Source organism: Amphiprion ocellaris, chromosome 18 (assembly GCF_022539595.1).
Source record: "Amphiprion ocellaris isolate individual 3 ecotype Okinawa chromosome 18, ASM2253959v1, whole genome shotgun sequence".
NCBI lineage: Eukaryota > Metazoa > Chordata > Actinopteri > Pomacentridae > Amphiprion > Amphiprion ocellaris.
In genome coordinates this window covers 6,363,285-6,381,536 of record NC_072783.1, presented here as the reverse complement: position 1 = coordinate 6,381,536, position 18,252 = coordinate 6,363,285, and the positions used below count along the sequence as shown (strand labels likewise).

At 41.8% G+C, this 18,252-nt stretch overlaps 1 protein-coding gene across 6 annotated transcripts in view; it reads right to left on the bottom strand.

Moving 5' to 3' along the window:
* The window catches only part of ebf3a (EBF transcription factor 3a), a 45,159-nt gene that overhangs the window by 17,016 nt on the left and 9,891 nt on the right, over positions 1-18,252 (bottom strand). For 3 of the 6 annotated variants that reach the window (XM_055004162.1, XM_023265246.3, XM_035945945.2), the window contains exons 7-10: positions 9,116-9,197; positions 6,212-6,329; positions 2,719-2,849; positions 2,475-2,601 (exon numbers count right to left, since the gene is read on the bottom strand). In XM_055004162.1, coding sequence (XP_054860137.1) covers positions 2,475-2,601; positions 2,719-2,849; positions 6,212-6,329; positions 9,116-9,197 — 458 coding nt within the window. Of the gene's footprint in view, positions 1-2,474; positions 2,602-2,718; positions 2,853-6,211; positions 6,330-9,115; positions 9,198-18,252 lie in introns of all 6 variants that reach the window. The other 3 variants (XM_055004161.1, XM_023265245.3, XM_035945944.2) reach the window with 1 other exon arrangement.

The window sequence follows — 18,252 nt, the reverse complement described above, 5'->3', positions numbered from 1 at the left end:
CTGGAGGCTCAGACGGATCAATACTCTCCGATCGATGCTCATCCAGATTTCATGACTGCTGAAGAGTGTCTGATATTAACACGCATTTCATCTCCTCAACACGCTATCAGCATGTTTATCTGCACACACTTCATATGACACACAATCCATACATGATCCATTAGATCAGGCTTCATGGACACCAGTTTACGGTAAAGACTCTTCATGTCAAAGTGAAAACATTTCTACAAAATAATATCAGTAATGTAGAATCAAGGGTTCCTCTCAGGTCTTGAGGATGTCCTGCTCTAGTCAGATTTATTCATGTTCCATCTTCCTTCCATTCCTTAATGATGGATTTAACTGGACTCTAAGAGATCCTCAGGAACTTGGAATTGTTCCTGTGAATTCTTCTGCAGTCACATGTTTTATATTTCATGTTTTCCATTCATTGACATGGTTTTGTAGAAATCTGTTTGTACTTGAACATGAAAGAGTCTTTTGTTGTAAATTCTTGTACAAAATCCAGATAAAGTTGGTCATGATTCAGTGATGAGAAGCAGGAAAAGAGGAAACCTTCCAAGGAGTGAGTACTTTTACTGGTTCTGGAAATCAGAAGTACTTTTACTGGTTCTGGAAATCAGAAGTACTTTTACTGGGTCTGGAATCAGGACTACTTTTACTGGTTCTGGAAATCAGGAATACTTTTACTCTACTATTTTATTAATGTGAGTAGAACTTTAATGCAGCATTCCATTTATGGAATATACCATTCTGTATGTATGTACTGTACTGTGTACTATACTGTATATTGTACTGTGTATTGTACTTTGTACTGTACTGTATGTTGTACTGTGTACTGTACTGTATATTGTACTGTGTACTGTATTGTATACTGTACTGTGTACTGTACTGTATACTGTACTGTGTACTGTACTATGTACTGTACTGTATACTGTACTGTGTACTGCACTGTGTACTGTACTGTATACTGTACTGTACTGTATACTGTACTGTGTACTGTACTGTGTACTGTACTATGTACTGTACTGTATATTGTACTGTACTGTATACTGTACTGTGTACTGTACTGTGTACTGTACTATGTACTGTACTGTATACTGTACTGTGTACTGCACTGTGTACTGTACTGTATACTGTACTGTACTGTATACTGTACTGTGTACTGTACTGTGTACTGTACTATGTACTGTACTGTATATTGTACTGTGTACTGCACTGTGTACTGTACTGTATGTTGTACTGTGTACTGTACTGTATATTGTACTGTGTACTGTACTGTCTGCTGTACTGTGTACTGTACTGTGTACTGTACTGTATATTGTACTGTGTACTGTACTGTCTGCTGTACTGTGTACTGTACTGTGTACTGTACTGTATATTGTACTGTGTACTACACTCCACGTAACTTTTCCTTCACCTCTGTTTCTCTTCACACAGGTGGGCATTCTAGGAGATCAGGAGAACCTCTGACCTGTGGAAGCAGCTGCTGTATGAAGGAGGTCATGTGACTGATGACATCACTCTGAGGTCATTAACACAAAGGTTTGCAGGTTAATGGGATTTAAATGTGTGTAATTACTCTGACAGTGAACAGAACGACCGAATACATGACGAGGAAATACACAGACACAAGGAGGAAACAGAGACAAGGAAGAAGGAAACAGAGACAAGGAAACAGAGACAAGGAGGAAGGAAACAGAGACAAGGAGGAAGGAAACAGAGACAAGGAAACAGAGACAAGGAGGAAGGAAACAGAGACAAGGAAACAGAGACAAGGAGGAAGGAAACAGACAAGGAAACAGAGACTAGGAGGAAGGAACAGAGACAAGGAGAGAGGAAAAGAGACAAGGAGGGAGGAAGCAGAGACAAGGAAACAGAGACAAGGAGAGAGGAAAAAGAGTTAAGGAGGGAGGAAACAGAGACAAGGAAACAGAGACAAGGAAAGAGGAAACAGAGACAAGGAAAGAGGAAAAAGAGACAAGGAGGGAGAACACAGAAACAAAGAGGAAGGATACAGAGACAAGGAGGGAACAGAGACAAGGAGGAAGGAGGTGAGAATGTGCCGAGAGGAGAACACAAACCTCAACATCAATGGATTCTGTTCTCTGATTGAGTTCGCCAAACAGAAGGAAACGACGACCACAACTTTGGTTCCCACCACTGGAACCACATGACTATGGAGGAACAAACCAGCTCATAATTAGTCTAAAACCAGTCTAAAACCAATTTATAACCAGTCTAAACCAGTGTAAAACCAGCTCATAGCCAGTCCTAAACCTGTTCAAAATTTAAAACCAGTCCAAAATCACGCCAAAGAACCAGTTTAAAACCAGTCACATAATGTGACAGATTACTGGTCCTGTCTGAGACCAGTTAGATGGTACTGGTCCAGTCTGAGGCCAGTTTCAGGACCAGTGATCTGGTACTGGTCCAGTGTGAGACCAGTGATCTGGTGCTGGTCTGGTTCTTACCTGTGTAGACGAAGCGACCCGGTGCTCCTTTACAGAACTGCTTGGACTTGTAGGACAGAGTGACCTCCACGACTCCAGGGATGTGACGAGGAGGAGTCTGGACCCGGATAGCATGAGGGGTGATCAGCTGCAGACAGAACTGATTATTGATTATCTGGATCAGCTGCAGACAGAACTGATTATTGATTATCTGATCGATCAGCTGCAGACAGAACTGATTATTGATTATTAATCGGTGTGTTACCTCGCTCCACACCAGCATGGTGCCGAACACCACCTGCAGACCGTCGAAGAAGTTGTCTCCGATGAGGATGACGGTGGCTCCTCCGGTGGTCCAGCCTTCACTAGGACTGATGGCTTTGATGCAGGGAGTAGCTGCTGGAGACACAGAGAAGTTAGCATCAGACCTCTGCGGAGGTTCTCAGTCTTCCAGGAGGAACTAGTTTCTAGAAACGTCTTCTAGAACCTCCAGTTGGTTTCTCCCGAAGCTCCTACCATCTCCCCATCCTGTAGATGTTCTTCTATCTCCATGTTTCCTCTCTACTCTGCCCATCATCTAAAGATGTGTCTCCATGCTGGATGGATCTCCAACAATCTGCTCCTCTGTTCTCTGTTTCTGCTGCATTTATTTTCATGGTTTTCCTCTCAGTCTCTTGTCGCCTCCTCCTGCTGTTTTGTGTTACAGTTGTGTCCTTTGGTATTTTGTTTGTGCTGTTCTAGTCTTTTTTGTCACTTTGTCGTGTTTTTTGCCATTTTGTGTCTTTTTTTCTCATTTTCTGTCTTGTTTTGTGTCTCGTTTGTCATTTTGTGTCACTTTGGCTTATTTTTTGCTGTTTTGTGTCCCATTTCTGTTGTTTCATCTTGTCCTATGGCGTTCTGTCTCATGTTTGTCACTTCTTGTGTAATTTGTGGTGTTTTTTGTGTCGCTTCTGTCACTTTGTCCTGTATTTCACCATTTTGTGTAATTTTTTTGGTCTTGTTTTTGTAATTTCGTAGAATTTCTCCTGGAGAACCAGAATCAGGAAGAATAAGGTTCTGGTTTTACTGGATCTGTTCATCATTTTCATTTTGATCCAGCTGTGAACAGAAAATTCCTGAACAGGTGAGCAGTCAGTGAATGCATCGGCTGGATGTTCAGAACTGGACTAAATGTGGGAAAAAAAAGTTTGTTTCTGTCACGATCTCAGGGTTCAGACCTACAGGTTGGATGTATGTACTGCAGCTGAAGGTCACACACACACACACACACACACACACACACACATAACAGGATTTAATTGGGTCGTGGCTTTTATCCGCTTTAGCTTAGTTCACCACTACACAGACCGATACACACCGACACACATACACTGACACACACACACACTCACACTAATACACTGACACACACACCGACACACTCACTCAGCCGGTAATGACTACTTCTCTCTCTTCTTTCAAGTGCGGCTGCAGATTAATTATAAAGTGAAATGAAAGCAGAGTGTGTGTGTTACAGTGTGTGTGTGTGTGTGTGTGTGTGTGTCAGTGTGGGTAAGGCAGGGCAGCTAATCTCATCACTGATGACTTCAAATGACATTACAGCACCTGACCTCTGTTCTATTCTATTCTATTCTATTCTATTCTATTCTATTCTATTCTATTCTATTCTATTCTATTCTATTCTAGTCTAGTCTATTCTATTCTCCTGGTCCAGTGTGTACTGGTTCAGACAGTAGTGTTAGATTCTGGTGTTGTTTTGGACCCAGGATGAAGCTCATTGAAGTGTTTTGACATAACTGAATTATTTTCATGTTTTCAGAGGAGAGAATTCTTCTGTGTTCAACTTCAGTGTAAATCCATGTTCATGGTCCAGTATCTCCATACATAAAACTACCAGACAGAACAGTTCGATCAGGTCAGGATGACTGAATGGATCCAACAGAGGATCAGTTTAATTACCGACTCTTGAAAATGGGGAAAAGTGCAGCATTTTTAAATAAAGGTGGTCTAGTGCCTCCATAAAGTTCCTGTAAGTGTATATCTATGGATGGATCCATATTTCTACTAAAATCCAGTCTTTGGTCGACATTTCACCAACTGTTGAGGCTCTAACATGAGTAGAGTCTGATGAGGGGAAGGTTTTTAGACGTTTAGACTAAATGTTGATGTGGACTCATTGGTAGGAACCAGAACCTGGTGTTCATAGAGGTCTAGATGTTGGTGTTCATAGAGATCTAGATGTCGGTGTTCATAGAGGTCTAGATGTTGGTGTTCATAGAGGTCTAGATGTTGGTGTTCTTTGGGGTCTAGATGTTGGTGTTCATAGAGGTCTAGATGTTGGTGTCCATAAAGGTCTAGATGTTGGTGTTCATAGAGGTCTAGATGTTGGTGTCCATAAAGGTCTAGATGTTGGTGTCCATAAAGGTCTAGATGTTGGTGTTCATAGAGGTCTAGATGTTGGTGGTAGATGAACAGCCACAAGATGCTTCATGTTGTCTTCAGGTTTAACTTAACAACATCTGAGGGTGATCTTATTGAATGTTTCTGTACATATACTGAAATGAGTGAACATATCAATAACCGGATCTTCGTCTTGTCAAACTTTCCTCACATTAGGTTTCACTGATATAAATATTGTGTTCACTGACAGGAACTTTCTGGGGCCAAAGAACCAAACTCAATAAATTCAGTTTTGTTCTCTGTGGGAGCCATTGAAGGCTTTAACTGGTCTGACTGGTTTTAGAAGGTGAGTCTAACAGTAAACCTGCATGAAGACTCTTGGCCACCTGGTTGTTCTTCATCTCAACTATTTAAATGTCTCAAACATGGAGGCTGGTTCTCTAACATCAGAGTCGCTGCAGTAAATCTGCAGAAACACCAGAACAGAACAGAGAGGCGGTAAAACGAAAGGGTTCAAACCCACGGGACTCCGCTGCGCTCTGATTGGGAGGGGTGGTTTCCATGGTTACTGTCTTTAATTAGGAGGGCAATTAAAGAGGTTGAACGGCCCAAGAAAAGACACACTCTCACACTCACACTGTCCTCTCTGGGGACAAGGAGGCGTCTGGTCTTCCTACCCACAAGCCACCGGGTGATTTCTCTTCAAAGACCAAATTACAGCCTCAGAGAGCTGCTCAGGTTCAGACGCTGCAGAAGAATCTGATCACAGGATCCATTCAGGAACCTGCTGAACTCTGGCAGCTAAACCTCACTGCCAGTTCCAGGGGAGCTAACCTGTTAGCTGCACATTAGCACCAGCTAACCATGTAAACAACACAGAGTTTAACATTTAACACGCTTCAACGGAGCGCTGCACAGTTTAACGCAGTGTTGTACAGTTTAACATAACACTGTACAGTTTAACATAACACTGTACAGTTTAAAGTAGTGTTGTACAATTTAACGCAGCACTGTACAGTTAAAAATAACACTGTACAGTTTAACATAACACTGTACAGTTTAACATAACACTGTACAGTTTAATATAATAATGTACAGTTTAACGTAGTGTTGTACAGTTAAACGTAACACTGCAGTTATTCGTGTCTTCTTGTTTTCAGTGACCTCTACTGTCTCTCTTTTAGCTCCATATTTATTGCAGTGGAAAATGGTTTGAGCTCCTTGTTCTCCAGATTAGAACCTTTAAGTTCCCTTCATGGATACCTTCATGTTTGTGTTGGAGGTTTTGTCATTCGTTCCCTACAGCAGCATTAGAACATGAGCAGATGTGATCGGCTGAAGGAATAAAAGCTCCGTACCTTCAGATGGGTCCAGTCTCCGGGCTCGGCGGCCATGTTTGGAGTTGTTGTGTACAAACATGTTGTCAGAGACGGCGAGAACATGGCCGTCCACGTTGACCGTCGTAGACACCACCACCTGCAGACACAGGAACCTTCACTTAGCACCTGCAGAGGAACACGTCTGAAGTGAACCTTTCCTTAGAACCTGCAGAGGAACACGTCTGAAGGGAACCTAAAACCTGCAGAGGAACACGTCTGAAGGGAATCTTCAGGGGTGTGATTTTGTTTTCGACTCTCTGATGGACAGTTTATCCGCTGATTGTGTCCTGATGAGAAGCTAAAGGTGAACATTAGAGAGCAGAGCTCCAACGATGAATCCATCAGTTATTAAACATAAATCTTCAACCTCTCTAATAATCAGTCAGTTTGAGTCATTTAAAGATAAATCATCTAAATTCTGTGATTTCAGCTCCTTCAGTTTCTTTCCTCTGACGGTAAACTGGAGATCAAAACAGGATGTTGGAGGAAACTCTGATCCTCATTTTTCACCATTTAAAGGCATTTTAGATCCAACTGTGACAAGTTGTTCTTATCATAAAGTAAAATACTAGATTGTCCGTTGATCTTTGTCTTTTTTTTTTGTCTAGTTTTTGTAGTTTTTGGTCTTTTCTGCAGTAAATCATCTATGGTTTAGTTCCAGATGACTAAATGTTGTGTTCCTTTGTAGACACTCTGTGATCTGGAAGTTGTAATGTGGAAATGATAAATTGAGGCAGAACGTTGATGTTATTTTTCTTAATAAATGTCAGGTTGTTGATGATGATCAGTGAAAAGATGTGAACATTAGGAACCATGAGGAGTTGTGGTTCTTTACAGGTTATTCTGCTGTGGTTCTACTGGAGATCAGACTGGGCTAGAATCAGTATGACATCCTGCTGTAAACTGATGACATCAGCAGATGAATCTGTCCAGAGGCCCCGCCCCCTGCAATGTCACAGCCTCTCTGACAGGCGGCAGCTTGTGGCCATTCATCATCCGCGGCTGGTTGCCGTGGCGAGGTTGTTGCCGTTGATCCATGGCGACGGAGCAGAAGGTCGCTCAGAGAGAGTAGAGGTGTCCTCTCTGTCGCCACGGTGACAAACCAGCACATCCTTCACTTGCTGTCGCCACGACAACCGCAGCCCAGTCCACAGGCTTCACCTGACTTCACCTGTCTGCCTCCTCCTGTTAAACGCCTGATCCACCTGGACGTGTGTGTGTGTGTATTTGTGTGTGTGTGTGTGTGTGTGTGTGTGTGTGTGTGTGTGTGTGTGTGTGTGTGTGTGTGTGTGTGTGTGTGTGTGTGTAAAGAGAAGTGTCTGTTTAAAAGCTCCTCTGGTTAACATCCAGTTTATTTTACTGCTAGCAGGAGACAAACAGGGTCATTAAATATAAACCAGTTAGATCTTCATAAAGTTCCTCCAGAACCTCCTCAGAACATCTGGTTCTTCATCTCCAGTACCTTATTAATGATCAGAGTTCTACCTTCAGACTGGGAATATTTCCAGATTTCCAGGTCCTTCAAGTCCATAGAGGAGAACATCCCCTGGAGAAAGAGTCTAATCTAGAACTTTCTCCAGTTGTCGGTAGGTCTACTCTAGAACTTTCTCCAGGAGACATTCTCCTTTCCTGCTTCCAGTCTTTAAGTTTAGTCTTGCTTAGAACATTCCAGGTCCTTGAAGTCCATAGAGGTGGGTCCAGATTTATCACTTTTTAATGGACTTTTTCAGAACCTCATCAGTCCAGCAGATAGAACCATGACATTTAGGAGGAGAAACATCTGAGTTCTGGTAGAAACTGACACCAGATCAGTTCAGATCCATCCAGGTGTCTCAGTCTGAACACTGAATCTGGTTTCTGATCATTTACAGTAATTTATTTCTAACTTCAATCAGTAATAGTTGTTTTTATTGTCATTTATGATCAGTATTTAACATTTTGAAGCTTTAATCGTTCTACTTTAAACTCCATATTAAAGCCTTTTCATATTTTTCAGCATTACCTTATTTATTTACATTTTTAATCATTATTTAAAACTTTTATTAAACATGAAGTACTATTTATTCACTACTAGTCTTGATCTTTATCAGTATTTTTGCATGTTTGGTCTATAACCATCTGATCAATAATCAGAGATCAATCAGTCACTGATCAGGTTATTAGTTGATCTGAAACTCAGCACCAAACTGAAGAATTATTGTTTTCTTTGATGATAATTTCAGAAAACAAACTTCAGCTGAAGAAGAATTTTCAGTATGATTTAAACAGAAAACCTATTTTATTTGCTGATATAACTTCAGGTTTAGTTTTCCTCTGTCTGACTGTCTGATCACAGCTGTTCCAGTAATCCCTTTGAATCATTAAAACATTCATTAAATCAGTCTAACTTCTGTGGTTTCAGCTCCTTCAGTGAATATTTCCTGGTTTCTTTCCTCTGACAGTAAACTGGAGGTCTGTGGAAACTCTGATCCTCATTTTTAACATTTTTTGGTATTTTAGAGACAAACAGCTGATTAATGGAGAAAAAAATCACAGATTTCTGAAGTTAGTTTCATGAGTTCGAAAGTTTATCTGTGGAGGATCAACAGGAAAATATGGACTGATTATGGAGCTGTACATGTTTTATTAACGATAGATATATTTATACATACATAGACAGACAGACAGACAGACAGACAGACAGACTTTATGACCTCTCATATTTTATCTATAAAGCAATAAGCCTCAGGCCGCTCTGCTGCAGTGCATGATGGGAACAGTGGAGTCTCTGCCCTTTAGGGAAATGAATTCATCTGAGTGTGTGTGTGTGTGTGTGTGTGTGTGTGTGTGTGTGTGTGTGTGTGTGTGTGTGTGTGTGTGTGTGTGTGTGTGTGTGTGTTTTACCTGAAACCTCCTCATGTCTCGAGGGTTTCCTGCATTTTTCAGACAGTTCTGGTTACACTTGAGGAAGAACTTGAGGAAGAACCTGCAGACACACAGATCAGGTATTGATCAGGTATTGATCAGGTTATCTGATTGCTGATCAGTGATGAATCTGAAGCATCATTAAATCTGCAGTAGTGTAAAAAAGTTTTCAAACATCCCATCATTTGTGAAATCCTGCATTCAGAACTACTCTAAGGTCTTCAGTGTAATTTCTTTTAATACCGTCACAGCCAGAATACTAAACACATCCTATAAACGACATTAAAAACTGAAAACTGATTGGTTCCATAAAAATACATCAGAAACTTTCAGCCTTTGCTCATTGGGTCAGTCCTTCAGCAGCTGGATCCACTCTGCAGAAATACAGACCAACCAACAGCTGGAAGACAAGCTAACATCTGGACGTCAGAGAGCTTCTACAGCAAGAAATGACCTCATCCTGATAGACAGGAAAACCACTGAAGACATCACAGGAGCTTCAGCAGCAGTGGTCAAACCAAACTGGTGTCCAGTGTTCCACCAGACTTTTAGATCATGCCTGAAGGTCCTTCAAGGCTGTCCAGAAGAACCTGACCAATCAGAGACAGAGGTTAGCCCCAAGAACTGGACAGCCAGGAAGTGGAAGAAGATTCTGTGGTCAGATGAGTCCAGTTTCCAGCTTTATCTTCCTCCTGCTAATGTGAGGCTACGCAGAAGGCCAGGAGAAGCATTATCTCCTGCATGGACAGGACCTACTGTCAAGCATGGTGGAGACAGTATCATGGTGCTGCTGGTGTTGATCATCTCACTGAACTCTGCCAAGTATTGTTCCATTCTCCAAACCCACCTGCTCCCTTCTGCTCTGTTCCGTGGAGGTCTAATTGGATGTTCTACCAGATAATGCTCCTTGAGCTCATCCAGGACCAGGAAAACTCATGTAGGACCAGTAGAACTCATCCAGGACCAGTAGAACTTGGCTGCAGGAGCTCAGTATCCAGGTCTTAGAGGGGCCAGCTCAATCCCTGGACATGATTCAAGATCTGTGGTGGATTATCAGAAGGTCTGCTTCAGATTTAGAAGAATTTAAAGCAGTAATTCAAGAAGAATGGGACCATTCTCCTCCTCCTCCTCCTCCTTCTCCTCCTCTACATCCTCCTCCTTCTCCTCCTCCTCTACCTCCTCCTTCCTCTATTATCTCTGAACGAAGCCATCGGGGTCGTAAATCTACACGACAGATTAAAGCTTCAATTTGTATCTGATAGGAGGACCTGAAACACACACACACACACACACACACAGACATACACACACACACACACACACACACACACACACACACACACACACACACACACACACACACACACTGTTCCAGTCTATTACTGCTCATATTTACGAGCAGGAAATTAGGACGCAAATTTATCTCCACTACGAACAAAAGTCACACACACACACTAAATCTGAACACACACACTAAATCTGAACACACACACTAAATCTGAACACACACACTAAATCTGAACACACACACTGTCTGTCTGAGTTAATAAGCTCTATGAGGTAGAAAATGTAGTGAGAGGACGACTTCTACTGACGGTAATGTACTCAGAGAGAGAGAGAGTGTGTTATTGAGTGTATGTGTGTGTCTGTGAGTGAGTGTGTGTGTTAGTGAGCGTGTGCGTTACTGAGTGTGTGTGTTACTGTGAGTGTGTGATTTACTGCAGCTCTAGCCGTTAATGTGATCCGAGTCATTTCTTGTGTCTCAGGTTCATCTTTACTTTACAGCAGCTGCTGCAGGCAAACTGGAATTCTCTCCATTAACAGACAGCTCAAAACAGCAAATCAAAATAAAATAAAATAAAAACTAATAAATATTCTTTAATTCTTCCATCAGTTCATCTCCTACTAACTGAACTCACACCTGTTCCTTCACACCAACCAGATTAAAGGACTTCAGTCTGTTCAACTTCACTCCATTAAAGTTCATTCATCTGTTAACCAAGACTGTCTGTCCGTCTGTCCATCCATCCGTCCATCTGTCTGTCAGCAACATTACTCTAAAACAGACTAATGGATTTGGATAAAATTTTCAGGAAAGGTCAGAAATGACACAAAGACCAAGTGATTAGATTTTGGCAGTGATGCAGCTTATAGTCTGGAACCACGGATTAGTTAAATATGTCTGTATCATTGCGAGATAGCGGCACGGCATCACTGTTACCATGACAACAAGTGAACACTACATCAGCTGACGATCACATGATTGTGATCCTACTACAAATCCACCACTGAGGATTTATTAGGACTTATCCGTCAGAAATGATCCGAGGAACAACTGATTAAATTGTGGGGGTGTTTCTGAGTCCCATCAATTCCTGCCACCTGCTACATATTTAGGTCACATGATTCGGTATCAGTACATAACGTACACATGCAGAACACACACCTGTGCTCTGTGCAAGGTCATTTGTTATTTAAGATGTCAGCTGTCGGAAATGATGCAATGACTGAGCAGCCTTAGAGGAGGACTGAGCAGCCTTAGAGGAGGACTGCTCTCTGAGCTCTCAGACATTAATATTAATATTAATATTAAATATTAGCTTCATCAGTTAGCGGTTAGCGTTAGACTGCTGGACGTTGACCTCTGACCTCTGCTGTGATTGGACACCAGAGAAGCTGTGACATCGCAACACGCTGCTGTCCGTGTTCTCTCCATATTCTCTCAGTGTTCTCTGCATGTTCTCTGCGTGTTCTCTGCATGTTCTCTGCATGTTCTCTGTGTGTTCTCTGCATATTCTTTCCATGTTCTGTCCGTGTTCTCTGCATGTTCTCTGCGTGTTCTCTCCGTGTTCTCTTAGCTCTGGTGTCGTCCTTGTCTTGTTCTCTCTTGATGTCGTCTGTTTGTTTGTTTGTTTGTTTGTTTGTTGTTTGTTGGTTGGTTGGTTTACAGCGTTAATCGTTTGTTGCGTGTTCTTGCTCTGACCTTTCCATGTTGTTCAGTCTCATTACTGCGTGTTCTAATCATGTTCTGTGCATGTTTCCTGCGTGTTCCTGGCTTTAATTAGAGGATGTTTGTGGAACTGAAGCAGACGTTCCACGTCTCATTTCCATGTTCAGACATTCAGGAACCCACAGAACAAAAACCCTTCATAATCTCTGCTGACGTTCTCTGGAGATTTTATTACCGTGGAACATTTTAGAAATATGTTTGTCTCATTTTGGAGACGCTTTATTCATTTTCTCACATTTTAATAATATTTTCTGAACATTTTGTTGATATTTTGGATGTTTTCTTCTTGAAGAACATTGTTTTAATACTTTCAGACATTTTCAATACTTGTATTCATATTTTTGGACATTTATTGAACAGAATTTACGTTAAACTGAATCTTGCTTTTTTTTTTCAATAGTGTGACTTTTGTGAAAATTGTTTTATTAATATTTTTTAGACAGATGTTTTATTTTCTTAGACTTGGGGTTAATTTTACTGGAGTTATAATATTATAATATTAATTATGAACTCTTTGGGACGTTTCTCTGATTTTATTTCTGCATTTTGTTCAGTTTCTTATTATTTATTATTACCTGAAAACTGGTTTTCTGCTGATTAAATTAAACGTGACGAGATGCAGTTAAACCAGTGAAGTGTGCGTGTGCGTGTGCATGTGCGTGTGCGTGTGAGTGAGTGTGTGTGTGGTCAGATGTGTTTGGGCCTGTCGCTCTAATTATCACCAAATGCTGGACAGGTTTTTACTAATTAGCATCCGCGGCTGGTTTGAACATGGAGCTAATTAACAGCTATTATGACTCAAACACACACACAGGAACACACACACACACAGACAGACACACACACACACACACACAGACACACACACGCACACACTGATTGCTTCTATATCGTGGAGACTAAGTGTGAGATTCTGCAGACGATGAAAAGTGTTGAGTTTGGATGTTTGGATGTCAGATGGAATCACAGACTGGAGGACGGAGCACCAGCTGGTACACAAACAACAATACACACACAATAACACAATACACACACAATAACACAATACACACAATAACACGCAATAATACACACAGTAGCATACAGTGATCAGAGGCTGAGCAGGTAAAGGACCGGTTGGAGTCCAGATGTGTTCCAGATGTTCGGTTCTGATCTAAAGTCTCCTTTATGTAGAAGAGATTCTGTCGGTTCTCTAAGAACGTTTCTGCAACGTCACCTTCAGACCGAAAGGGTTCCAGTTCTACCAGAAACAAACCAGTTCTGGTTCTGGTTCCAGTTCTGCCAGAAACAAACCAGTTCTGGTTCCAGTTCTACCAGAAACAAACCACTTCATGTTTCTGATCCCAGTTAGAAACAAACCAGTTCATGGTTCTGGTTCCAGTTAGAAACAAACCAGTTCTGGTTCCAGTTCCACCAGAAACAAACCAGTTCTGGTTCTGGTTCCAGTTCTGCCAGAAACAAACCAGTTCTGGTTCCAGTTCTACCAGAAACAAACCACTTCATGTTTCTGATCCCAGTTAGAAACAAACCAGTTCATGGTTCTGGTTCCAGTTAGAAACAAACCAGTTCTGGTTCCAGTTCCACCAGAAACAAACCAGTTCTGGTTCTGGTTGGATTGTTCCTGTTTTCATAGAAACCACAGATTAAACTGGACTGAATCTCAAAGTTCTGCAGAACTTGGACAGGTGGAACGTTCTGAATGGACTGGTTTAGACTGGTTTGGACTGGTTTTAGGCTTAGTTTCGGACACAGTTCTGGACCAGTCCATGGACTCAGTTTCAGCTCTTTGTCAGTTTTTGGATCTTTGCTTCCAGATGTTTCGTCCGCATGAAAATCTGATGGTTCAGTCGCTAAAACCAGGTCCAGGTTCTTCATCAGTCTGGACCAGAACCAGAGTAAAACCAGGTCCAGGTTCTTCATCAGTCTGGACCAGAACCAGAGTAAAACCAGGTCCAGGTTCTCCATCAGTCTGGACCAGAACCAGAGTAAAACCAGGGCCAGATTCTCCATCAGTCTGGACCAGAACCAGAGTAAAACCAGGTCCAGGTTCTCCATCAGTCTGGTTTTTCTGCTTCTACGGCAGCCAGACGGGGTCAAACCCAGAGACGAATATTTAGTCTGACATTTAATGCTCAACAACTGAATGTCAGCTGTCAATCACTGACGCTCACACACACAATAATATAATAATACACACAATAATACGCACACTAATACAAAAATACAATAATACACACACTAATACACAATAATACAATAATACAAACACTAATACACAATAATAGAATAATGCACACAATAATACACTAATACTACACACAATAATACACTCACACACAGGCTAATACAATAATACACACACTAAAACACACGAACACACACTGACACACACCAGTACACACTACCCAAGAGTGTGTCAGTGTGTGTTAGTGTGTGTTAGTGTGTAACCAGGTTGTGTCCAGAGGAGGTGCAGAAGGAGGTAATTAGAGGAGATAATGAGGAGTCCATCATCTCCTCTCGACAGTAAATGAAAGCCGACACCTCCTCCTCTTCCTCCTTCTCCTCTGATCTTCATCACTGAGGAGGTTATTATTCCTGTGAGTTCCTCCAGATCTTTATCTAGAACCCTTCACCAGACTGAGGAACTCTGTTCTCCATCAGACACAAACCAGCAGCTGCTGTTTCCTCCTCCAGTGTCTCTGAACTTCACAGCGAGGTTCCTCAACGTACAACAGGTTCTCTAGATGTTCTAAAGCTGCAGTAGAACACTGGACTTCTGAGGAGGTTCATGACCTCCAGCCAGAGCTGATGTGAGAACTTCTACCTACACCACCTTTTAGTCTTCCAGAGAAGTCCGTCTGGTTCCTCCTGACGCTCCTACCATCTCCATGACCTGGATGAGTTCAGCAGCAATGAGCACCATGACAGAGACTCCTGAGGAGGTTCATGACCTCCATCCAGAACTCAGACTAGGATCTCCAACATTCCTGGATCACAGCAATGATGGAACTGACCTGAAGCCCAGATCATCGACCAATCAGAGAGCAGCATTGTCGTCAGTCAGCTGGTTCTAAGGTTCTGGCTGAAGTTCTCTGTGGAACCTCCAGTTAGTTCCAGAACAGGATGAAAATTCACAGAGCGTTTCTTTAAATAGAAGAATCACTACTTTTAGTTCCACAGAGAACGTTTAGGTGAGAGGTTCTTTAATCACTGGTTCTTTAGACCACCTCATAGAACCTTCAGAATCAGGTTCCTTTAGATATGAAAAAATGTTCTCCTAAAAACAAAATGGGTTCCACCTGGTTCTGTTCTGACTTTTAAGAAAATACAGTAAATGTAAATATTTGCAGCATTTCTGGGGTCAGTTACAGCAATGGTTCTTCTGGGTTCTATGTCAGCGAGAACACATTCTAAGATCTGGAACATTTGAGTCCAAGTGTTTCCAGAAGAAAATCAGATTCATGTTCAGTTCAAATCTAAATGTAAACTCCAGGTTTGTTAATCGGAGAACTTTAAATATTAATTACATAGAATAAGCAAAATATATAGAGTGTTATTTAGTAGAGATACATAAAGAACCAACAACAGAACCCTGAGGAACTCCACCACAGATTAGCAGCTCTAAAGTCTCCTCCTGGTTTCTTTTCCAACAGCTTCTCTCAGCTCGTTAGGAGCTTGTCAGGAGCTCATCTCTGTCAAACCAATCAGCTGCCTCTGAGCTGACAAACAGGAAACACTGGGGCTGTAGGAAGATGGAGCTCATTTGCATATTTAATTAACCCTACTTGCTAATTAAGAGTCTGTCTGAGGTGAATCTCCAGCCAATCAGAGGCCAGCTCTGTATGAGGACCAATCAAACAGCAGCAGAGCCTTTCTCTCAAGTCTCGTTAAGTCCTCCCTGTCCTCGTTAAGATTCTTGTTAAGTCTTTTCTCGTCAGAATCAGCTGATGGGTAGAACCAGGATCAGGAAGAGGAAAGAAAATTATAAAGTCAAAGTTCAATTTAGAGATAAAGATGAAGAAGAGCTTAAAGCAACCAGCAACACCAGCAACATCAGCAACCAGCAACACCTGAACCAGCAACCAGCAACCGGCAACCTGCAACACCAGCAACCCCAACAACCAGCAACATCAGCAACCGGCAACTGCAACCAGCAACACTAGCAACACCAGCAACCAGCAACTGCAACCAGCAACAAGCAACACCTGAACCAGCAACCAGCAACTGCAACCAGCAACACCTGAACCAGCAACCAGCAACCGGCAACCAGCAACACCAGCAACCAGCAACATCAGCAACCAGCAACTGCAACCAGCAACACTAGCAACACCAGCAACCAGCAACATCAGCAACCAGAAACTGCAACCAGCAACCAGACAACACCCAGAGACAGCAGGTCGATCAATAGTAAATTGCCCAGCAGTAAGTTGCCCAGCCCTTTGCTGTGAAGAAAGTCAATGACATCTTCAGAGGAAGTTAAACTCTGAGTGACAGACTGATGATGTTGTTGCAATGGCAACTGTCTGTGTTCACCAACAATAAGAAAATGTGACTGAAACTGTCATATTCATGAGTCTGATGTAATGTAAAAACACCAACAGTGAGAAAATATGGTGCCTTCAGGGTCTGTTGTGTAGTCTTGGTGCGTTCCGGTCGTGGTGTGTTCAGGTCTGTTGTGTAGTCGTGGGATGTTCAGTGTCTGTTGTGTTGTGTAGTCATGATGCATTCAGGGTCTGTTGTGTAGTCGTGGTGCGTTCAGGTCATTATGCGTTCAGAGTCTGTTGTGGTCCTTTCAGGGTCTGTTGTGTTGTGTAGTCGCGGTGCGTTCAGGGTCTGTTGTGTGGTCATGGTGCGTTCAGGTCGTGGTGCGTTCAGGGTGTGTTGTGTAGCCGTGGTGCATTCAGGTCGTGGTGCGTTCAGGGTCTGTTGTGTGGCCGCGGTGCATTCAGGTTGTGTTGCGTTTGTGGCACTGTGTGTTTAAGTTATGCTTTAAAATAGTTGCACCCCATTTAATTTTATGTAAGGTTGAAAATTACAAGATTAACTACTGTTTTGCTATATATTGTCCACTATTATAAGGGTTACTGTGTTTTGAGGTAAGATGCAATACTCCTTTACGCCAGCAGAGGGCACTTGGTGTTTTGGGGATCAGTAGCCGACGCCGTAGAAGAAGTCTTGTCAGTATGGTGATCTGAGTAATGTAACCAAGCTCCTGTAGTCACGTTAATGCTGCATGTTTTTGCAGGTAAGCTGGTTTGTAGCGACACACAAGTTATATAAAACAGTAGCAGTGTTTCTTAAGTACCTTAGAGAGTAATGTGTGATAAGCTAATGCGTGTTTTGAGAGGTTTATGAGTTAAAAACGAGTTAGCCACCACGTTGTGTTTCTGAAATGGCGGACGTGGGTCAGGGGTGATTGTAGTAATAAACCAAAAGACTGGAGATTTGTACAAGGTAGAAAGTCATAAGCTAAGTGTCCAGAAATGCACAAAAGTAAGGTATATGCATGAGTTTATGTGAAAAGATATGTAAAACGAACTTTTGAAGGTTTTTGGTCATAAGCACATGAGCTATGTGTTAAGCTAAGTAGAGTGTTCTCGTGTGGACCTATTCCAATGCAAATGTAGTAGTTGAGCTAAGACAGAGGAGTCTGTATTGTCACACATGGTACATTAGCTTGAGCTTTAAGTAACTTTAGTGTGGAAATGAGTTACAGGTACAATGGTTATTAATAAGTTACAGTAATGGTAAAAATAAGATCCATACAGTTCATAAAAGTAATTCATAGGTGGTTAAGCTGTAATTAAAACATGGTAAAGGCAGTGGTTAAAAGACCATAAAAGGTTTTCTGAGTTCATGAAGATATCTTTTGTAAAATGTAAAATTGTACAGCTTTTGCCAGTCATATGTGATTTTGAAATATTGTGTTTACAGTACTAGTATTTGTTCAGTAGTACTTGTAAATGTAATGTAGAAGTCTAGTCAGTATGGTGATCTGAGCAATGTAACTGCACCAAGCTCCTATAGCCACGTTAATGTTGCATTTTTTTGCAGTTCCTGCAAAATAAATGTGTTGCACCAAGGAAGAGCTGGCCCATCTTTCTCA